Source organism: Eubalaena glacialis, chromosome 14, assembly GCF_028564815.1.
Source record: "Eubalaena glacialis isolate mEubGla1 chromosome 14, mEubGla1.1.hap2.+ XY, whole genome shotgun sequence".
Classification (NCBI taxonomy): domain Eukaryota; kingdom Metazoa; phylum Chordata; class Mammalia; order Artiodactyla; family Balaenidae; genus Eubalaena; species Eubalaena glacialis.
Window position 1 is genome coordinate 55933519 of NC_083729.1, and position 24181 is coordinate 55957699.

Sequence of the window (24181 nt, forward strand, 5' to 3'; positions counted from 1 at the left end):
TCTCCCACTCTTCCCTTCCCCGAGTCAACACGCCATAGAAATGAGGCCATGCTGGTGGCCTAGTCCCATCTCAGAAATGTTTGCTCTGATGCGGATGTAAGGGTACCAGGTAAGGGTATAGTCGGCTCGGGACAGACGCTCACTTCTTGTAAGCAGAGGAGTTGAGCCTCTTCAGTGAAGGAAAGCGAACGTGCAGGTTGGATTTGACTTTCATTGAGCAGCTTTTGAGGGGAAATGGAGTCCTGAGCCATGTGGAAATGCTTCCTGGGTCCGGGGACTCGCTGGGTAAACATTTTAAAATTGCTTCCGTCAAAGAAACCTCACGGATGCCAATTTTATGTGACTCCAGGCATGTTCCCTGGCAAAGGCAGGGCGCAGTCCTTTCTGCCTGTGGGCAAGTGAGTGAATATGAGATTCTGTGGGCAAACACCTCAATGATCCCGCAGGCCTGCCCCTGGTAACTGCCTAGAACTTAAACGCCCGGAAGGAGTGGGGAAAGTCTCAGGTGACTGATTGCAGCTGCCGCCAAGGCTTTGCTCAAGTCCACGACCTTTCCAGATCGTGGAGTGCCCCCAAACTCCCAATGCGTCTCTCTGCCATGATTTCTAATTTAGTTTTTCAAGATGGAACTACAAGTCAGAGAGACATGAAGCTAATAGACACTGATTATGCCTTTTAGGAAATTCAGAATGCCGTTGCCAAGTGGTTTGATTTCCCAACACAGTGTATTAGAAATAGCGTAGCAGACTGGGGCATGGGGGTGAGGCTAGAACAGGCCCTTTGAGAGCTGAGAAAGGACAGTGGACGGCAACTGGCAGGTGGGAAAGTCACGGTCTCCTCTTGAGCAGCCCGAGCGCCATGCTTTGGAACCTGGAAGAGTACAGGACTCAGTACTGGGTGTGACCCAAAGTGACTTCTAAGCAGGTCTTCAGGAACCCAGTCATTGTGGAACTTCTTGGTCCCTAACAACGCTTACTGATTGTGGGTCCTAGGACATGTCCATACCTTTCTGTGCCTTGGCTTCCTCATCTTTATAATGGGGATCATAAGAGTGCCTGCCTCCCAGGATCGTGGTGAGGGTTAAATGAGTTATGTCTGTAAAGCTCTAAGAATAGGGCTGACCCAACAGATGCTTGCTCGTGTTATAAATGGGGCAAGATTACAGAGCAATTGTGTTTTTTTGGTTCACATGAGTTAATGGGGATGGCTCTCTCTTCATAGTCTGAAATAAATGAGAGTGAGTGGGAAGAAAAGGATGTTTGGGACCTCAAGATGACTTGAAGCTAATGTAGCCTTTAGGTATATTGGGAATCACGTGGAGCCTGGAGAAAAAGGTTAACAGTGACTATGTTTTGGGCTAATATAATCAACACTGTAGGAAATTTGGAAAATGGAGAAAATCAAAACTAAACACAGAAGAGCCTTCCATTCTGAAATGGGGCAGAAATCCTCACATATTCTCCCCGACATCTCAGTTTCTTTTTCCCCTGCATGACACGTGTCTGGTCTCCAAAGTTGACCTCAGTTTTCTTCACCTGTCAATGGAAAGGATTCAGGCAACTGACCTCAGACATTCCTCTGAGTGATAATATTTGTGGTTTTCAAATGGAAAACCAGAGGCTTATCTGCCAACGAGGCAGGTAGCTCCTGGACCCGGGACACTGTCTACACTAGCAGCCAGAAGAATGGTCCTGGGCCACAGTCTTGCAGAAGGGGCTACCATGTGCCTGGTAAAGACAATTGAGATTTTACCTGTCGCCCAGTTTTCTAGACTTTATTGCTTTTCTTGTGCTCATTTTCTCAACAGTGGACAATGTTTGGAGCCTTTCCATTCACACAGGGTGGCGCTAGGGACTTACTTTCCTTCCCAAGAACTGGGTGAATATGATGCCTCTCAGGCTGCAAAGAACACATTTCTTTAGTAGGTGCGAAGAAACCTGTAGGCAAGATGAAGACTCTTAGCGAATCTAACATGGATCCAAATTAATGGAGGTTTCTCAGCCTAACTAGTCACTAAAAATAGCAGCTTATAATATTTTAAAAAAATTCTTTAGCTCGACACCATGCCTGAATAGTTCAGAAAAGAACATAAACCCAGAGAGGTAGTGTGGATAGTGATGAAGAACAGACACTGAAGTCAGCTACCCGGTTTTGAATCCAGTTCTACCACTTACTAGTTGTATGGACAAGTCATTTAACCTCTCTGTACTTCAGTTGCCTTATCTGTTAAATGAGGTTAATAATAGTGTAGCTACTACCTAGACTTGTTACGAGGATTAAATGGTTAATATTTGAGTGTGTTGCTAATATTCTAGTGTGTCCCAGCCTCTCAGGGACAGCTGAGGGCTACTTGATACAGGCTACTCTTAGCCTTATTTCCTCAAACGTCCCCCACCCCAGGGTCCCAGCATTAGCCTTTCAGGCTGGAATCTAAAACTGGATGTAGGCCTCAGAAAGAGGATAGGTTACTCCCCTACCCCCCACTGTCTCCATAGTGTGAGCCGTCACCCCCAGCCCTTCCTCTGCTCCCGGCCTTGTAGGGGGTACCAAGATCTGAAGGGGCACATCCCTGTTAACTGAACCTGTAACAATAAGCACTAGGGATAATAAATATTTATCAGGTGTACATAGAGTGTCGTATCCTGTTCCGAAGAGTCTTTGAAATTTTCATAAATTTGGTAAAGAATTTTTGAACTTAAATAAAAGGAAATACTTTTGGAACAAAAAAAATATACCAAGCCAAAGTAAATTGTTTTACAGTCTTCTCATATGGAACAGGGAAATGCATACCACCCTTGACAATAGGATCAGAAAAACAGCACCAAATGTATGAAGAAGGAACATTTCTGAAGTTTTTCATGGTGTGAGCTGCACGAGTCTGTACAGTACCACTGACAGAAGTTCTGCTTTCAAAACTTCAGCCTGAGCTCATACCAGTTTTTCTGCCTGCTTTAAGTAATGTGTCCAAAGGTTACTAAAGCACCGGAAAGGCTCGTCCATTCATTCTCTCCCAATTTGGTCTGACTTGGGTCTCTGGATTTAGTAGTACAGTCTTGGCATTTTTTACAAATGTTTCTGACTTAGACCCACTATGAGAAATACATTTTAAATAATGACCTATCCACATACAGACACCTTCACTCCCACATATACTATCTGAAACACAAGTCCTACAAAACAACGTTTTAAGTGTGATACACGCTGATCTTTTCTACTCTGTCCAATGTATTACATCTTTTATAAAATGCTGGTTAGAGCCAGGAAATTGATTCCATGGCCAACTAATGTTTGAAAAACTTTGGCCTAATGTATATCTGGTATTATGTAATTCAAGGAAATTTCTCAGGGTCAAATAACAGAAAAATGACATATTTGAGAATTTAAATAAAATGAAGAGCCTCAATGGTTAGAAGCACCCTAATACCCAGTGAAATTGAGTGCTGTGCAGAGGTAAGCTTGAGAAGACCATTTGATCCTTCTGATTTCCAGACCGTGGATCTCACAACTCCAGATCTCTACTATCTAATATGATAGACACTAGCCACAAGTGGCTATTTAAATTTAACTAGTTTAAATGTAAATAAAATTTAAAATTCAGGGACTCCCCCGGTGGCGCAGTGGATGAGAATCCGCCTGCCAGTGCAGGGAACATGGATTGGATCCCTGGTCTGGGAAAATCCCACATGCCACAGAGCAACTAAGCCCATGTGCCACAACTACTGAGCCCGTGTGCCACAACTACTGAAGCCCACACACCTAGAGCCCGTGCTCCACAACAAGAGAAGCCACTGCAATGAGAACTCTCCTGAATACAGGAGAGCTCAGGAGTGAGGAAAAGCCCGAGTTCACAGCAGCATCTTGCTTAAAAGTCAAAGGAAAGAGGGATAAGCAGAGAGAAGAACAAAGTCGGAGGACTGACACACCTGACTATAAGACTTGCTACCAAGCTACAGTAATCAAGACAGTGTGGTGTTGGCAAAAGAATAGACAAATATGTCAATGAAACAGAAGAGAGCCCAGAAATAGACCCACGTAAATATGGTCAACTGATCTTTGACAGAAGAACAAAGGTGATACAGTGGCACAAGAATAATCTTTTCAACAAATGGTGTTGGAACAGCTGGACATCCACACGTAAAAAAAACCAATCTAGACACAGCCCTTGCACCATTCACAGAAATTAACTCAAAATGGATCACAGATCAGGGCTTCCCTGGGGGCGCAGTGGTTGAGAATCTGTCTGCTAATGCAGGGGACACGGATTCGAGCCCTGGTCCGGGAAGATCCCACATGCCGCAGAGCAACTAAGCCCATGCACCACAACTACTGAGCCCGAGCGCCACAACTACTGAAGCTTGCACGCCTAGACCCCATGCTCAGCAACAAGAGAAGCCACCGCAATGAGAAGCCTGCGCACCGCAACTCAGAAAGCCCGCTCACCGCAACTAGAGAAAGCCCGCGCGCAGCAACGAAGACCCAGTGCAACCAAAAATAATAAATTAAAAAAAAAAAAAAACTTCTTAAAAAAGAAAAAAAAGTGGATCACAGATCTAAATGTAAAACACAAAACTGTAAAACTCCTGAAAGATAACGTAAAATGACCTCTGGTATGGCAATGACTTTTAAAATACAACACCAAAGGCACAAACCATGAAGAGTAGAGAAAAATGTTTTGCCTTACTCCTGCAGCCTCGCATCCTTGCCCCTTGGTGGGGGCAGGGGCGTGCTCCTGCCCCTGCTCCTGGCCTGTGGCAACCAGGGGAACTGAAGGAAAGGATTATGATTCTGTGGGTTCAACTCACTGCCTGCAGGCTATTCCTTCCAAAGGATCAATATTTGAGAGCTGAGTTATGTAATCTAAAAAGAGTTCAGTCATCCCATTGAATGTACGTATTTTTTTTGGTTGTCAAATCTCCTTTGCAGTTAGCACTGTATCCTTTGTCCTAACTTTTTAAGCAATTTTGAGATATGATTTACATACAAAAGATGCATCCATTTCAGGGGTACAGTTCAATGAGTTCTGACAAATAGATAAACCATTTAATCACTACCACAATCCAGACACTGAACATTTTTGTCTCCCATGACCCTTCTCAGCAATTCCCACTCTTCATCCCTGGCCCCAGGCGGTTTTGGATAGAAAGTTTTGCTTTCTATCACTATGGATTAGTTTTGCTTTTTCTAGAGTTTCATGGTGATGGAATCACTCAGCATGTACTTTTCTTTGTCTGCCTTCTTTTGCTCAGCACGATGTTGTTGAGATTATCCACGTTGCGTATATTAGCGGTTGATTCCTTTTTATTGCCAGGTAGGATTCCATTGTATGGATTTATTATAATGTTATTTGTCCATTCATCAGTTGATGGACAATTCAGTTTTGAGCTATTATGAATAACGCTGTTATTCATATAGGTCCTTTTTGCAGACATATATTTTCATTTCTCTTGGGTAAATGTCTAGGAGTAGAATTGCTGGTTCATATGGTAAGTGTCTGTTTAACTTTATAAGAAACTGCCAGAACACATCATGTTCTTAGGAACTTGATTTTTTGGCAGGAGTCACTGTTTTGACTCTAGTATTGAATATATCCCTCTGTTCCCATTGGATTTTGTAGACTAGATATTGTAGACTGTCTGAAAACAGGTTGACCAAACAGTGGCTATTTGGTCTAGAAGTTCTGGGTTAGGGTCCATTCTGGGTGAGACAGTATTGGGTTATTGCTTATGCTGAAGACACCAGGCAGGTCAACAACTCATTCCTGAAGGATGCGAAGTATTTGCAGGGGAAATCGTCCCCCATGGAGAAGACAGAGGGCTTCTAACCCAGCTCTTTCCTTAACTTCCCTGTCTTCCTAGGGAGAGAAGCAGGTGGCCAGCTCAGTCTGAGAACTACTGTGGTGGATGCAGAATGGGCGAAACCTTGGCTCAGGGCCTGTTTCTGCTTCTAACTAGTGTAGCAAATGGAAATGAGATACCAAACGTACCCCCACAAGACTGAGAAGGGTGCTTTGTAATGGAAATAAGAGGCAAATGTAAGTTGCTATTCATCTACACACTAAAGAATAGTCAATACAAATGCCTAGTCTGTTTCTGCCTTTCTTTTACAGTAAATATGCTTGTAATAGGAATCAAACTTCAGATCACCATTTTGCAATGGTTAATTCAACGGAAGATCATATTTTGTCTGTTTAAATACAGGCGTGTACTTTTGGGTATTCTCTAAGTATGTTAAAAGCAATTCAGGTTTCATAGACAAGCAAGATGGGAAAGGCTGAGTTGCAGTCTCTAGATGCTGGCTGTCTATGGAAGCTTCCTGAGTGTTCTAATGAAGTCATTTTTGTATCTTGTTAACCCTTTTGGTGGGTGTATTCATTATCTATTGTTGTATAACAAATTGCCACCAATTTAGCAGCTTAAAATCACACATATTTGTTATGCCATAGTATCTGTGGTATCAGGAATCCTGGCACGGCTTAGCTGGGTCTTCTGCTTCAGAGTCTCTTATAAGGCTGCAATCAAAGTGTTGGCTGCAGCTAGGGTCTCATCTGAAGGCTCAACTGGGGAAGGAGTCACTTCTGAGGACTCGTGGTTGTTGGCAGAATTCAGTTCCTTGAGGTTCAGACTGAGAGCCTCAGTTCCTAGTAGGCTGTTGGCCAGAGGCCACCCTCCATGTCTTGTCATACGGGTCTTTCCAATATGGCAGCTTGTTTCATCAAATATGCAAGCAATAAAGAGTGTCTTCTAGCAAGATGGAGGCCACAAGTTTATGTAACCAAATCACAAAAGTGACATCCCATCACCTTTGCTGTATTCTGTTGGCTAGAAGCAAGTCATACCCATCCCCCACCCCCCATGACACACACACTGAAGGGGAGGGTATTACACAAAGGTGTGACTACCAGGAGGCCTCTTAGACTCTGCTTGCCAAGCTGGGCTACAGTCAGACCTGCCTACCTCTGACACCGAGCGCATGCAAATAGTTGCCTAGAGATTCTAGTGCTATGAACAACTCAACCACAGAAGTAAGAATTAGTGGATAATGTTGGCACAAATTGTAAAGGATGGTCTTTTACTCTTCTAGACTTATTCTTATAGGAAGTGGGTAGAACAAATGGATTATCAGTGGGATTTTCTTGTATATCATGACCAGCATCTGTACAATATATGACCCAAAGGAGGCCCTCAATAAAAACTGTGTGCATGAATAGATTTTGGTTTCAAAATCTAGCTTAACTGGATCAGTTCTATTGCTCTCCTTTTATAACAAATATTTTATACTATCCTTCATCCTGAAATGAAATCCATAAATAGAATTTACCTACACACATAATTTCAAACATCAATATGACCTGACTGTAATATAAAAAACCCACCAGCTTGGTGGTTGCCAGAGGCGGGGGTGGAGAGTGGGATAAATAGGTAGAAGGGGATATTATATATTTTTAAAAATAGAAATAATAATGTAAGTATGCTATAAAATTTTTAAAAAGAAAAAATACTAAAAGAGAGTAATTTATAATAAAAATAATGTCAGGATGTGAATGCTCTAAACCAAAATGGTTAGGTGCTTGCTTCTGAGTTTAGAGTCACCATTAATGGGACAGCTTTACATTCAGACTGATATTTAGCAGAACAAATGGCTGGGACCTGGCACTTCCCCCTGAACACACTCCCCCAGTTCCAGGAATGCCCCCCCAGTTATTACAACAACAAAACACTCCTTTGGATTTCACTAGTGGGCAGTGCCACCCCCCGTTGAAAACCACTGCACTAGGGCTTAGCCTCTAGGGGAAAGGAAAGTGATGCAATTATTCCAGTTTCCTTGGACACAGCTTACCTAAATATCCAGGGGCACCACGAGGGAGATGAGGATAAAGCTCAGTGCACTCAAAGTATCTATTGGGGCCCCGCAGCCGAAGCACAGTTGTGTGCTTGGATCAAGCAGAAGATGGCAGTAAATGCTGGACGTGGGGAAAGAGGGAACCCTGTGTGTCAGGCTGTCAGGAATGGGCATCTTAAAGTGGACACTTCGAATGCCGAATTTTAAGAATACTGACAAAATGCTTTCTTTTCCAACAGAAACCTGTTTCCCTCAAATCTTGTGGTTGCAGCTTTCCGTACGGTAAGCTTGATGCTTTGCTAAAAATATGAAACTTTAGGGAGGGGTGGGTTACGTATAAATTACTGCTATAGAGTTAGGTAAGGTGGAACAGGGAGGGTTGTGTTGTTAACAACACATAGTATCATTGGCCTAAAATTTATAGATATACCCCTGGAGTGAAAACAAACAAAACAACAAGAAACCAAAAATTTTTCCAAAATATCCCACTAGTTCCAACATCTTTTCATATCACCTAATACCCTCAAATCACATTTTTGGGAGCTCTTAAATATTTTAGATTTTTTTTTTTTTTTTTTTTTGGCTGTACTGTGTGGCTTGTGGGACCTTAGTTCCTTGACCAGGGATTGAACTTGTGCCCCCTTCAGTGGAAGCACCAAATCCTAACCACTGGACTACCAAGGAATTCCCTAGAATTTTTTAAAAATACATTTTAATCTTTTTTTTCTGATTATAGGGATAACGTATGCTCCTTGCAAAAAATTTGAAAAAAGTGCAAAAAAATAGAAGAAGATAAAAATCACCCATAATCACTACCTAGAGCTACCCATTAACATTTTGGTATACATCCTTCCAGTATGTTTTTTCTATACATGTGCACATTCACATGATTTTAAAATAATTATACTACATAACATTGTTAGTATGTACACGTGCTACACATATTGTTCTGTACCTGCTCTTATTGTTAATATTTTCTCATGTCAGTAAATATCCTTCTGCATAAGTTATTGGCTATATTCCACTGTATGAGAGTATCATAATTTTACTCAACCAGTCCCTTGTTGATGGTTGTTTCCAGTTTTTCACTAATTTTAGCAATTCTTCAAGTAACTCCCCTGCAGCCATGCTTTATATAGAGAAAGAATACAAAGGTCTAGATTAGATGGACTAAACTGATTGCCTTTTTCAAGCCAAGACTTTTCTGTTTCTGCTTACAGCCTCTCTTTAAAACAAACAAATGAAAACCCTGCATATAAACATAGCTGTGGCTTGTATGTATAATGTGAGCTAGGAGAAAAATACAAGGTTTGCGGGGGCTTTCAGTGCCTGGCACAGAAGGTGTGGGGTGGGTTTTGTTTGCCCTTCCATCCTTAATCATGGGACAGCTGAACATCTCTGCCCGTCTGAAAGCTTGATAAGTCAAAGCTGAGAGAGAGCAGAGCTCTTTAAAGGCCAGTTCAAAGCAAGCCTCTGGGTCTGAACCCTCTAAGGGGCTCCTCTTAACAGTTCAGAAGCCAGGTGTCCTTAGAAGGGTCAGGAAGGGTGTCTTATAACAGAGTCCCCTCAACGATAATGCATACTGCCCCAGGGAGACAACTGTGTGCTTCGGGCAGAAGTGTGTGAAGTCAACTTCAGGACCAAAGTTGGAGGGACATTTCACCTCTGATGAGTGGTCTCCCAGAAGACTCAGCCCGAAAATGCTGTCTTGCCTTCCAGCCTTTGCTTTGGGGAGTGGAGGCTGAAGGCAGATTAGAAACAGATGCTGAAAAGCAGTCAGGCTCAAATAAGTTCTGGAACATAGTGGAGCATAAATAAATGAATGAAAATAAAATAACACATCGAAAAGTATACTTCGGCATTGTGGAATGAATTCCAAGTTTCCCCAAATAATATGAACTCTAAGCTGTTTGAGATATCAAACCATCAGCTTGAAAGTGTGCAGACCTTCTCCAAACCAGCAACCAGGGGACATAGGAAATTCTCCCCATTTCCTTGGCTTCCTAAATAACCAGAAGTCTGGAGTGCATGCTGCCTTGGTCTTAAGTAACTTTTGTACAGTCCTCAGAGGCCCTTGTCAGGCCAGCCAAGTGAGGAATGCCCAGAAGACCTGGAATGAAGAAGGACAGAGTAGCAAGAGGCCCAGCAGTCCTCTCGGTTCCTCCAGGTGGTCTTCAGCTGTGAACTGACAGTAGTTTTTCTTTCTCTTGTTCGCAGTATGCAACCGACTATAGAGAGGTGACCCACAACACGAGCACTGGAAACATAACCCGTGAAAAGGTAAAACTTTTTGTGAGATCACTTGTGGCAAATACTTATAACACAAATAATGCTTCATAACGGAAGGAGCATACACGATGCCTGTTTTTCTCAGCCGGACTGAAGACTTTGGGGTTTGAATGGGCTGTTTGAATCACACGGGTTAGGTTTGCTCCTTTGGCCATTTACCATCTTTAGTGGATCCATTTCATTGAATTGGAACTACTGCCCCCTTTCTTTAAAAAAATAATTTTATAACACCCCTATTCTGAAATATAATTAATAGGTGATTTAACCTACCCCTGCATGTAGAATTTGTCTTGGGGGTTTAACTCACTATAACCATCATTCATTCACAAGTATTTTTGAGTACCTGTTGTTTACCAGACACTGAGCTAAGTCCCAGCCTTCATACTATGTAGCTGGAAGGGACAAGGGACCTCAAGAATTATTCAGTCCAGCCATGGAGCTGCCATGGGGAGAAGGAGGGACTTTGCCCTTCCCTACCCCCTAGTACACCTCCTTAGGGCTTGAGTGGCTCTGAGTTCTACCAGCCTTTCTTTGATTGAAGGAAAAGTTCTACTTTTTTAAAAAAGTCGAAAGCTATTAGTTTAGTCCATTTCACTTCATCTTGCAGATGAAGCACCTGAAGCTCAGAGAAGTTATTTAGTATCAGAGCTGGAACCAGGATTCAGACTAGAATGGTGGTAAAAATGCTCTTTCGGTTTTTACCACGCTGACATGTTTCCTGTTCAGAATTTCATAATGTGTTGTGATGGAATAAAATGTTCCTCTAACATATGCTTAGAGTAGTGAGATTCAGCACTGCTGGAAAAAAAGAATACATTATACCTGTACATTTTCAGTCAGTAATTTAGGAAAGAATATCCTGAAAATAGCCATGTTGATTCTGAACATCTTTTTTGAAATTCGTCAGTGAGGAGACTATGGTAAGAGCCTAGCAACAGAGAATTTGTTGACATTTAGGAGGCAAAGTTACAATCACTGACTCTTGATCTGAGGGACCTTTTCACCAATCAGCTCTTCTTTTAAAAGCAACCCTTTGAAGTGATTGTCCAACCTCTAGTTGAATATATCCAGTGATGATGAGCTCTCTACTTTCTGCTTCAACCTATGCCCATTTTGAACAGCTTTCAGAGTTAACAACTAGGTGAAGATTTTGTTTGTTGACTTCCATATCCTCAGACTCCATCTCCCCTTGAGTTTCCTGCCCCTTGATTTGTGAAATCGCTGAGGGTTAAAGAAAATATGAACCTTTCCTCCTTCCAGGCACCGTGTTTCAGTCTGGCAGAGACAACGAGCAAATGCATTCTTTAATTCTCACTCATCCATTGTAAACTTAGACCCTTTGTCCCCTCTGATCCTACAGATCCCCATTGGCACCGAAATTGAAGGTATGAACATTTTAGGATTGGTCCTTTTTGCCCTGGTGTTAGGAGTGGCCCTGAAGAAACTCGGCTCTGAAGGAGAAGAGCTCATTCGTTTTTTCAATGCCCTCAATGAGGCGACGATGGTGCTGGTGTCATGGATTATGTGGTGAGTGTCACCCTGCCACCTGCTCTCTCTCTCTCTCACTTCTCCTGCCATCCAGAAAAGAACCTGACTTAGCTGTTCTAGGTCACCCCTATGGGACCACCTGGCCCAGTGCTCTGTATGTGGTTGATGTACCACAGGCCAGTCTTGGTACAGGGGTGAAGGACCTCAGAGAAACAGGCATGTGTCATGGTTACCAATCACTTCCTCATCACCCACAGTGACCCCTGGGTTTTATCATTGGGGATTTATCTATGAGTCCCACCACCATCCCATATCACATGGGATGCCCATATCATCTTGTGGGGCAATGAATTCCATAAATTTGCTATCTGCTGTATAAAACAAGGCTCATTTCACTTTAAAGGATAGACTTCAAGCTTCAGAAGGGCCCCTTCCTATAGTATTTTACAACATGGAGGGTAAATCCATCTTCACTCCATACATGTATGTAAACTTGGAATGGTCTTTCCTTTATATGAATGTTTCTTTATGTAATATCAATGAAAGGGTAATTGTTTAATAAAAACCATCAGATTGATTTCTGGCTAACAAGGAAAAAGTTGACAAGGTCTCTCAAAGTAACTTCTCAGAAATCATACCGATTTCGGTGCCAATGCCTCATAAGCTTTATCCTGCTGTTTTACTCAAGCCAAACTTTGTGGGTTTTAGCTTCTAACCATTCGTTGCTGAGAAACTAGTTTATCCTTTCGTGCACAAAGCATTTTCCTTATTGTCAACCCTTAAATATCCCAGAACGTCTCTCTCTTAGATGGCATTGGGATGGCAGCTGCACTGATTTTAGGAGAGAAGCCTGGAATTTGGTAAGAAAGTTTGAGATTCGGTGGGAAGCCAAGTTCGGAGCCTCCCCTGGTGGTGTTTATCTTGCTTAACCAAATTTTCTTGCTCACCACAAAATTCCAGAGTCTGACTCTATATTGCAAACATGACACTTCATATGACTGCTGTTGTTCAGGGGAGATAAATATTTTCAGAAAGGAAAAAATGTTTTCATCACGTCGAGTTCTTTTCCTGGCTTATTTTTTAGTCTAAAATCCTCCCAAAGGTTGGATTAAAGGAAACTGTGCAAGAAAGTGATGTTCGTATGTTAAGACATTTGTTTTCAATCTGGAAACCAATTTACAGTCATTCCTTCAATGTGATGTATTAGTTACAGAAGCAGATATTTGGAAGGGCAGACCCAGCTGAGTGTCTTAACTGCAGTGAGAGATCCGTTGCCCAAAAAGTGCCTATGCATGCATAGGAAGTGGGAGTGGTTATCAGAGGAGGGGGCTGGCTTGAGGATGGTCCCTAAAGATTTTGGCCTAATCTATAATGTTTTAATTTTTTGAAAGGAGAATGTTTTCATGTATTACTATGGGATTTTAAAATAATAATACTGCTTAGAATATCTCTGGGAAGAAAACTCAAGAAACCAGTGACATTGGCTGTCTCCTTGGAAGGAAGATGGGTGCTTGGGTACAGAGGTGGGAGGCAGACTTCACCCTTTTGTACCCTTTAAAATTTGAACCGTGTGACATTATTATGTATATAATTAAAATTTACAAATAAAGTCGATAGTTATAAAATTCTTCCTCAATTTATATTAAATTCAAAACAGCAGACTTTTGTTCTTTGTAGCGCCCATAGTTCATTTCTTCCCTTCCTTCTTCCCATCCTGCCATTAAAAAAATCTTCACGGTCCAAGAGTGTTCCCAGCGGGTCATTGTTAATGACTTTTTCCCACAGAATCATGTTTTCCAAACCACAAAGAATTTAAAACTTCACAAAAGGCCCAGCTTTGGCTCAATTCTGTATCACAGCAATTCTGCAAAATAGGTGTCTTTTGTGTTTCTAAGTTCTCAGAACGATCCTGAGCAAAGCTGAAAGTCAAGCTCACAGCCCCAGAGGCTTTGCTCTTGAAGAGTTCCTTGCCTTTCCACTTGGGAGCCCATATGGTTGGTTACATCCAGCTGTTAAGAACATACAATATCCAAGGGGAAAGAAGTCTGTGTCCTAGTCCCGACTCCATCACCCACAATGAGCAATCATGTTAATTTTACTCAGTTTCATGGCCTGTAAAATGGGCACGGTATACCCCCATCCTTTTCTGTTCCTTAGGGTCATCCTAGGGAGAGGTGAAGACCACCTAGTTGAGAGTCCCTGCGTTCTGTGACAGGAAAGGCCTACATCTCTCAGCCCCAGCATCACCACCCTTACTGACCAGTGCCCTTTGCTCATGTCCTAGGTACGTACCTGTGGGCATCATGTTCCTGGTTGGAAGCAAGATTGTGGAAATGAAGGACATCGTCGTGCTGGTGACCAGCCTGGGGAAATATATCTTCACATCTATATTGGGCCATTTTATTCACGGAGGAATTGTTCTGCCACTTATTTATTTTGTCTTCACGAGAAAAAACCCATTCAGGTTCCTCCTGGGCCTCCTCACACCATTTGCAACAGCATTTGCCACCTGCTCCAGGTGAGTGGGTTTCAGGTGCCCTTGGCTGCTCTGAGCTGTATGAATATGGAACCAGATGAGCCTGTGGTGGATGCACACCCATCATCTTGACATATTTTAATTTCTTGAAGACTCTAAATTTGTGTCATCTGATTTTTTTGTACTACCAGCCCCACAGCTCTTATGGAAGTGGATTTTTAGCATTGCCAGAATGAGGGATTGCCTCGTTCCCTTCTCCTTCTTGCTGCTTAGAGGTCAACTGGACCATTACTTAGTCCAACTGTGGGTCTTCACCCTAATTAGACCTCTGCCTAAGTGAAAGACGGCAGCTACTTAAAATGCATTGCACGGGAATAAAGATGCAGACCTACTAGAGAATGGACTTGAGGATGGGGGAGGGGGAAGGGTAAGCTAGGACAAAGTGAGAGAGTGTCATGGACATATATACACTACCAAACGTAAAATAGATAGCTAGTGGGAAGCAGCTGCATAGCACAGGGAGATTAGCTCGGTGCTTTGTGACCACCTAGAGGGGTGGGATAGGGAGGGTGGGAGGGAGATGCAAGAGGGAGGGGATATGGGGACATATGTATATGTATAACTGATTCACTTTGTTATAAAGCAGAAACTAACACACCATTGTAAAGCAATTATACTCCAATAAAGATGTTAAAAAAAAAAAAAACGCATTGCAGGGAAGTTTCTAGAATGATACCTGCCCAATTCTTTCTCCCTTTGGATGGGTGAGTTATTTCCTAAATAAGACCAAGGCATCCTGGTGAGGGATGCATGCTTAGCTCTCTAGGAGTCCACAGTATTGTGGGATTATCTCATTTAGCACAAAAGATGGACCTTGTCATTATTAGAAATCCTTCACAAAAAAATTGGGCTTTCCAAATACATTAAAGGAAACTTTCAAAGGATGGCAGCACATCGTTTCACTCACACATTTAGTTTTTGCCTCCCTACTGCATGTTTCCTCCCATCCTGACTGGCTATGTATATGACAAGGTAGTGGGGGGAAAGAATGAAGCAGGTAAGTTTCTCCAGCTTAGGCAGAAACAAGCCTACTCTCAGCTGTGCCAGCCACGCCCTGCAGCATCTGCAGAGCCCACTGGAGAGAGCGGGTCTTATTCTTTGTAATCTAGGAACACAGTTACTCTTTCCAAACTCTCAGAGCCATCTCGGCTTCTTGGTCTAAAAGAAAAAAAAAAAAAATCATAGTTTGCCTTTTACTTTTTGGGAGGAAAAACATTCAAGAGAGGAGACGCACATTTTGTACCATGAGACAATGTGTGGTTCTTGAGAAATTTGGAACAGGGGTATCCAGGTAAAAAAAAAAAACAGGTAAATCTAAGGAGTCCAAATCTGAATACTTTGGGAGTTAACAAAACCCCACGTGTGACAGAAACTCTGCAACAATTCTGATATTTCTCTTATTTCAAGGGGAGAGTGCCATAAACTAGGATGGCGCTAATTGCTCTGTTCCCAGGTCTGAGCTGAGGAATATGTTGGCCTGGCCAGGAAGGACTGTTCTCATGGTTGGTTGTTTGCGTTTCCAGCTCTGCAACCCTCCCCTCTATGATGAAGTGCATTGAAGAAAACAATGGTGTAGACAAGAGGATCGGCAGGTTCATCCTCCCCATCGGGGCCACTGTGAACATGGACGGGGCAGCCATCTTCCAGTGTGTGGCCGCAGTGTTCATTGCCCAGCTCAACAACGTGGAACTGAAAGCAGGCCAGATTTTCACCATTCTGTAAGTTCTGTAGTCTTTCCTTCCTCATTAGGCCTGGTTCAAAACTTGAGGTCTTTTTCTTGCGATTTCCTTTGAAAAACTTCATGAATACCAATCTCACCGTGATTCGGGTGTCTCATGTGTAAACTGAGAACAGCGTGAATTCATTACTTGAAGAGAGTGGAACCTCTCTCAAGGGCACAGCTGACAGACTCTAGGGTTGCGTGGTTTTCAGTTTCCAAGCCATGGCTGCCACGTTCTGCAGGTCTCTGTGCCCCACTCATACTCTGGGCTAATGGCTGATCCTGCTGTCCCATCCCCTAGAGTGACAGCCACAGCGTCCAGTGTTGGAGCAGCAGGCGTGCCAGCTGGAGGGGTCCTCACCATCGCCATTATCCTGGAGGCCATTGGGCTGCCCACTCATGACCTCTCTCTGATCCTGGCTGTGGACTGGATTGTGTAAGTAGCAAGTGCTAAGGGCACCGAATAAAAGAAAGTCTGTATCGAGCTCCCTAGAAGCTTGGCACTCCGCTGGCCTGGGGCATGCAGAGAAACTTAAAACATGTCATTACTGAGAACTTGCTCAGAAGATTCAGGAAAGCCAGGGGCCCAAGGGTCTATGGAGGTTGTTGGCTGCATAGGGGTCATAGCCATTGGAGCAGCGAGCCTTCGGGAATGATTGTCCTTGGCCTGGAACGTCCAAGGAGTGATTTCTGCAAGGGGAGAAAAGATGAGCCCAGCTAATGCGAATGCCATGGCTTGGGCTCAGGAGCCGAGTTAGGAAGGAGCTGTGATCCAGATGACCATTACCAGGGCTCCCATAAAGACACAGAACAGTTTCTGAGTGTTGCTTCCTTGAGTCCCATGATACCTTTCTCAGATACAAACAATACCTGTTTTATAGGGAAGGTCCGCTGAGGTACTGACGTTGGACAGTAGAGCATGTGAATAAGAAAATGAACACTGGAGCCCAGGTACCTGGGTTCAAATCCAAGCTTTGCCATTTACTAGTTGTATGATATGAACCATCCTTGCTTTGGTCTGCCCATCCGTCAAATGGGGATAAGAACAGAACCTACACCAGAGTTATGGTGGAGACTAAATGCATTAACACATGCACAGCACATAGAAGAGTTCTAGGCACATGGAAGAGCATTCAGTCAACACTGGGGAAGAAAGACACTCCTGGCCAGGCTAGTCAGAGCTGGGCATGGGATACCCTAAACACTGGAGCCTGGCCCTGGGCTCGTGGCTCTACCCATGGTGGTTGGGAATGGTGGTTTCCAATCTTGTGTTTAAGCCCTGGAGACTTGAAGGGGCTTCTCAGAATCCCTACAGCTCCTCGGGGGTGAAATGTGACATGTGTCTTGGAGACCTGCCTTGTCCAGAGAGCACTTGGGAGGGAACTCAGTTCCTGCAATGGTACGTTGCGGTGAGCTGGACGAGACCAGAGAAGCGTGTCAGAGGCCCTGCCTCCTTCCTCACCCCGCTGTTTCCTCTACGTGGGGAGTGCAGGCACGAAGGGGCACTTAGCCAGGACGAGGGACGCAGGGCGCCAAGCGGGCTGCCCAGGCGAGACCTGCAGTCACAGGAGCCCTGTACCACCGTGACCTCTGATTCCACAGCCCTCAGCTTCTCCAGTGCTGCGGGCAAGGTCACATTTTCCCCCTTTCTTCAGAATGGGCACAATACTTCCTCTGAGCCCCAGGGATGGGGGATGGTTATGGGGGTCTGGGAAGACAAGCTTCTGGAAAGGACAGCGCTGTTCTCTGTGAGATGGTGTTTGCCACCAGCCAGGGAAAGCATGTGGAGGTTACAATTCAGTAGAGATGCAGTGTCAAAGTGAGACCAAGAAGGCAGGTTCCCACAGCGCAACCGTGAGTGGGAGAGAAGCTGGACCCAGGACGGAATCTAGGCTATCATCCCAGCTGTCTGTAACTTTTATACAATGGTGTCTCACACATGAAATGCATACATAGAAAGATTTCTGGAAGGAAACAGATCCAGAGGTCAATACTGGTTCACTCAGGGTTACGGAGTATGGGGGGGCGGGGTGACTTCTGTTTTCTCCTTTGTACTTTTCTTTTTCCCAAGTTTTCTTGAGGATCTGTTAGTTTCATAAAAAGTATTTGGAGAAAATCACTTTAGCATCCAGTGAGGCCCTGTGCCCTTACTAGCTTGCTCTCCCTCAGTGTCACAGCTTCCTGGCGGCTCAGCCCAAGGTGACATCCGCCCCCTGGTGGCTCCAGGCAGCATTGGCGGTAATGCCTGCCTGTTCTCTTCCCCCCAGGGACCGCACCACCACCGTGGTGAACGTGGAGGGCGATGCCCTGGGTGCAGGCATCCTCCACCACCTGAATCAGAAGGCGACGAAGAGAGGCGAGCAGGAGCTGAGGGAGGTCAAAGTGGAGGCCGTCCCCAACTGCAAGTCGGAGGAGGAGACGTCACCCCTGGTGACACACCCAAACCCCACCGGCCTTGCGGCCAGCACCCCCGAGTCCAAGGAGTCAGTTCTGTGATGGGGCTGGGCTTCCAGCTTGCCTGCCGGGGATGCCCGCCCCATCGGTCCGGTCGGCGGACCCGGGCACCGCCTTCACTGACTTTTAGCCTCCCGTGCAATGCTTTGGCCCAGTCACCGGTTTGAGGGTTACTTCTCAGCACAGGCATTGGGCTTCCCAGCGGGAACTGGTTCCCAAGGACCAGGACACTCTGCCATTTGGCTTACCATGTCTAGGTGCAACTGTGTACACCCCAGCTCTGTTTGGAAACACACCCTTGAGCTGCCGGGCGCGGGGCATAACAGGCTCACAGGACCTGGTGGTTAAAGCTTGGAAAATGCACATGTTACTTCATTGCACCCAGGAAGGCTCAGCATTGGGTGCTTTCCGGGCAGACCTGGACGGGTGGCAGTCATCTGTCGCATTGCCTTGTGAGCCATAGTAATTGGAAAAATTCCCAAATTCATAGCCGTGGCTGGAATTCGTTGAGCTGGGCCTCAGGTGTTGAGAGTCTACAAATCTGCGTGACTGGCTTCTGGGTCACTAGGCTGGAGGCGCTGCACGTCGTCGAGTTAGAAATACTCCATGGTGTTAGCACTGCTAGGGTCTCTGGTCAGTGGCACTAAGTAAACAGTTACATTCTGAAGTCCAAGAAAGGAGGGGGAGTACAGGCTGCAGGGGGAAGGGAAGCAGCCTGATCAGGCCAGGACACACACACACACACACACACACACACACACACACACGCACACTAATGTCCCCATTCTGGCCCCAGCCCTGGGGAGGTTTTCTGCTTTCATGACCTGGGCCTGTGTCAACACTGTGGCTCTATACCCATCCACTCTGATTTGGCAACAGGCCAGAGAGGGGCCCCCACCTCTGGGGAGGTGTGGTGTGGTCATCACATTCAGGACCCTGGCTGGTCTAGCAATAGATTTTAATCCAACTAGACCCTCCCTAAAATGCTGCATTGCAGCAAAAACAAATATTTAAAAAGCCCACAAACCCACCCCTTCATTGGAGTGAGGTACCCCTGTTCCCAGATGCCCTAGCTTTGGCTGATTTCCATAGACTTGGTTTCCCTTCCCTCCAGGACATCAAAGTTTAAAATTATAAGCTAAATGGTCCACCTGATACTTAATGACTTGAGCTGAACCTAGGGGAGGGGGCTTTACGGAGAGAACAAGCATTGCCCGGGACAGGGAAGGAAAACCTAAAAGGCACTAGACTGCTATTTCTCTGTGGCTGTTGGTGTGTATCTGTGGGGTAACCTGCAGCAAGTCCTGGAGCCTCACTTTACCCCATTAGTACAATGGGGCTGATGTCATCTGCCTCTTACCTACCTCAGAGGGATTTGGTGAGGCAAACTGAGTGAATCCGCGAAAAACGACCATTTCGCATTTTGCTTCTTGGATATCAAGTGCTAACACCCTTGGACCCTCCTTACTGTTACCTAAGTGATACCTAAGTTCTCCAGGAGGCTCCTTCTTCTGGGGAGGACAGCTTTTATGAGCAGGGCTTTGTTCTGTGTGCAGGAGCAACTTTTATCACGTCACTTGTTCTCTTAGTAGTTTCTTGTTAGCATCAAATGCAGCCTCTTCCTGATGTCCTTCATCTTTTTGTGAATTAACTACCCCACCTCCCAGCACACTTCTGGGTACCTGACCTCCCTGTGACTCCCAGACCCAGGCACCATTTCTGCCACCGCACACTGGCCATTAAAACTCCCAAACGTTCAGCCTCACTCATTCCCTTGTCACAACTGGAATGGGGGGAGGGGGGACAGAGAGAGTGAAGCTCCCCTGTATTAAGATTGGGGGGCATGGGCCTGAGCGGAATGGGTGGGGAAGAGCCAAGGGGCACAGAGCAGACCTGGCCCTTTTCCCTTCAGCCCTCTTTAAACCAGCTAAGTCACTCCCGTCTCCTATGAAGCAGGAGTGACCAGGAGCTGGGCTGAGCGGTGCCTGGAAGCCTTGACCCTCTGGCTTGTTGCTGATGCCTTCTGATTTCAAAGGGGAAACAATCACATTGATGGATCCCAAACTGCAAATGAACATTCACTATTTTTCAGGTGTCACTAGATCTCATCTTTCCTTCTTCCACATATATACATGGCTATGTACGTACACATACATATATGCAGCATGTATGTGGGAGGTATACATGCATGTAACATCTATATGTATGTGTGTGTGTATATTTTAGCTCCAGTCCGGGCGAGTTTGAATTTGGACAGAGGTGGACTAACTGTAAGTTGCATGTCTTTGGCATCCTGATTTTCCTGTTTCTAAAGGTGAATTTTACAAAACATGGACAGTAGAGCTGGACAATCAGACCCAGGGACTGCGCATCCTCTATCCTGGACCTGGGATTGCGGTGAGGGGAGCGCCGTGCCTGGGGAAGGGTGCTTCCTTGTAAAATCCAGATGGTGATTGCTCCCCTTCTCTTGGCTTTCTCCCTGTTTTTCTGTCCGCAACAGGAATCAGACCAGGAGTGACCCGGCTGGGGAAAATGCCACTTTCTCATTGTCTGAAGATGTCTCCCCTGCTCTTCTAACATGTTGTCGTAAATACTGTTCATCTCTGTTTTGTATGTGTGACACTTGCCTTAAAACATAGCAGTCCTCAAAAATGAATACAGCCTTTCTACTAGGATCTGCATGTTCCTTTATTCCTTCCTTGTGTTTTGAAGTGGTATTTACTGGTGAAGCTCTCCTAGGGGAGGGCCTGGGGGTGACTGAATTGATTTTTTTTTTCTAGGAGCGTTTAGCCAGCACAACCCCCTGAGGCATGGCAGGCCACTCAGGTGGCAGAGCTGCTGCAGGACAGTCACTGATGTGACTTTCGGTGGTGAGTGTCCAGGCTCCTGGGCACCTCCCACTCAGCACTAGCAGGGATCTTGAAACAGTGAGTGGTTTTGCCGCATACCTCCATAAAGTCAAGTCTCGTTAGGACAAGTAGGTCAACAGGCCTTAATTGACCATCTACTGTAAGCCTAGAGCCAAGCTGGAAGAATGCCCCAGTCTGTAGAATTACTGAGAAAGTCCCTGCCTAAAACAGTTGCCCATGCCTACCATCCTTGCTACCACACCCAGCCCATTCTTTTATATCATCTCATTTTCAGTGACACCGCATTCCAGCACAATTAGGGAATTTAGAAACCTCTTATAATACGATTATCCTACAAGCTCCCACTAGCAGCCTTAGTTTCCAGACCCTGGGGCCTCTGAAGGAAGAGATCTCCTTTCTTACCTGGACGTTTCCAGCCCTTCATATAATATGGAAACCGGTTTTATTTTCTGGGCAAGGCCCAAAGGGATGAGGAGAGAGTCTGCACAGATCAAGGGCCTGATGGGGCCTGTTACTAATGACAATTTAGATTCCCACCTTGGAGTGTGGCTGCCTTGATTCTCTGTTGTGCAGAGTGTTTGGAGGCTGATTAGTACTCAGTGATTCAGCTTTTCAGTGTAGTCAAATCAAGAGGAGCAATTCCACAAGCCACCTCTTCCCAGGGGAGCAGAAAGGGCACTGATCTGTTTGTTGGGTCACCTGAGCCTGCTCAGAGGAACTTCCCATGACATCGTGAATGGCATAAACGATGGAGCAAGGAAGAGCGTGCACCGTCCGGGTACAGTCCCAGCTCTGCCGCTTGCTTGCTGTGTAACCCTGGGCACAATAACCTCTCTGTGCCTCAGTCTCCTTGTCTTTAAAATGGGAATAATAATCCTACCAATGGCATAGGCTGTGAAGAGTAGAGGAGCTGATATACGTAAAATGCTCAGAAGAGTGCCTAGCACAGGGAAGGTCCTCTGTTAGTGCTGGCTCTCAAATCAGACACAGAGTGGCAGGAAAGCTTCCCAGCCAGTCTGTGGCCCTTTGCATCAGGCCCAACACATGGCATGTCCTTGTTTGACCCTTTTCCCCTTGGAGAGACAGAAAGGAAGATCTATTTCAACTAGTAGGCCCCTCTGCCGATCCGTGCCTATGTGGTATGAGAACATGCCCATTTTGAACATTTGTCCTAAAAATATTTGGATAACTGCTTAAAGGGAGCCAGGCTTTATAAACAGGTGTCAAGATGCACTTGAATGTCCCTTATGCACAACTGAAGCCCTCTTCTGGAAAACTCAGGCTTTCCTTTCTTCAGCTATATCCTCCCAAGTTGCAACTCCGAATGCAGACAGCTGCTCCCAGCAGCGCCCTGCCTTCTCCACAGGAATTTGCTCTCCTGGCCTAAGCTCATTCCCTTTTCCTCATGCTCAGGAGAGGCAAAGGCAGGCTTCTGGTCTGCCTCCCAATCTCAGGGCCCTTGACCTGCAGGCCCCCTTACTTGGGGCTCTCAGTGAGTGAGTGAGCACATAGCAAGAGGGAAATCTTGTCATTTGAAAGAAAATCTTCCCACCTCAAGGGAAGACTGCCATGAATCCCCACTGGTTTTTCATCTTTTCAAAGAGTTGGAACTGAGTAACCTAAAATTTCTTAAATCAGTGTCTCAAACCTACATTATTTCCTAGGAGCAATATATAAAAGAGTGTTGGGCTAGATTTTTTAGCAGATTTAGGATTATTTGGAGCTAGACACGAGACTAAGATGATAGTCTTGGGATTCTTAGGGTGGTTTGTACAGCTGAACTTCCCCAGGTGTCCCCCAGCTCCACCTTTAGAGGGAAAAGAAAACCATGCATCAATCTCAGGAGTGTTCCTTCTTTGAAAAAATTTTTTCAGCGAGTGTCCTGAGGTCAGTAGAGATTCAGTGTCTCTTCACTTTTGTAAAAAATAATACCTTTACTGAGATATAATCCACACACCATAAAATTCACCCCTTTAAAGTATACAATTCAGTGGTTTTTAGTATATTCACAGAGTTGTATAACCATCACCACAATCTAATTCCAGATTTTCATCAGCCCAAAAAATAAACCCAGGACCTCTGACAACCACTTACCTACTTTCTGTCTCTATGGATTTGCCTATTCTGGACTTTTTGTACATGTAGATACAAAATTTTTCTTTTATAGATACATCCCAGATAAAGAGAATTGGTGTTCAAAATGTAAACACTGCCCACCTTCCCACTACTTCCATTCTCCCCCCACACACCCCCAGGAGAGCCTGTAAGATCTTGTTAATCATCAAATACAGATTCAATCATTTTAGCCTATTGGGGCAAAAAAAGGGGGTGGGTAGATTCCTGGATTAATAATGGATTAACGGACTTCCCTGGTGGCACAGTGGTTAAGAATCAGCCTGCCAATGCTCGACATGGGTTCGAGCCCTGGTCCGGGACGATCCCACATGCCACAGAGCAACTAAGCCCGTGCGCCACAACTACTGAGCCTGCGCTCTAGAGCCCTCGAGCCACAACTACTGAAACCCAAGGGCCTAGAGCCCGTGCTCCGCAACAAGAGAAGCCACCGCGATGAGAAGCCCGTGCACCACAACAAAGAGTAGCCCCTGCTCACCACAACTAGAGAAAGCCCGCGCACAGCAACGAAGACCCAACGCAGCCAAAAATAAATAAATAAATTAATTAATTAATTAATAATAACGGATTAACCAGAACACTTAACTAATTTGAAGAACTTTTCCCCAAACATGTATAACTGATGAAGGTCTAGGTACCCAGACCACATGTTAAGTTACAATGTGGTCTGGATCCAGGCAACTGAGTCTGCTAACATTCTACTCCCCGCACTGTGTGGTTCCATGCCCAGCACCAGGCATATCATATTCTTTGTAAACGATGCCCCCTGGAGTTATGCAGTGTGCAGACTTCATGGTTGTACGCGGCAGCCCTGAACTCGGGAGGTGAGTTGCAGTTAAAAAGATTTGACTC

At 45.1% G+C, this 24181-nt stretch overlaps 1 protein-coding gene across 2 annotated transcripts in view; it reads left to right on the forward strand.

Annotated features, from left to right (window-relative positions):
* Window positions 1–20102, forward strand: part of SLC1A4 (solute carrier family 1 member 4) — a 94421-nt gene extending 74319 nt beyond the window's left edge. For both annotated transcript variants that reach the window (XM_061210474.1, XM_061210473.1), the window contains exons 2-8: window positions 8079–8121; window positions 10057–10119; window positions 11489–11655; window positions 13901–14134; window positions 15676–15870; window positions 16174–16308; window positions 18140–20102. In XM_061210474.1, coding sequence (XP_061066457.1) covers window positions 11516–11655; window positions 13901–14134; window positions 15676–15870; window positions 16174–16308; window positions 18140–18368 — 933 coding nt within the window. In that variant the 5' untranslated portion in view covers window positions 8079–8121; window positions 10057–10119; window positions 11489–11515 and the 3' untranslated portion in view covers window positions 18369–20102. The remainder of the gene's footprint in view (window positions 1–8078; window positions 8122–10056; window positions 10120–11488; window positions 11656–13900; window positions 14135–15675; window positions 15871–16173; window positions 16309–18139) is intronic.
* Window positions 20103–24181: the final 4079 nt, after the last annotated feature.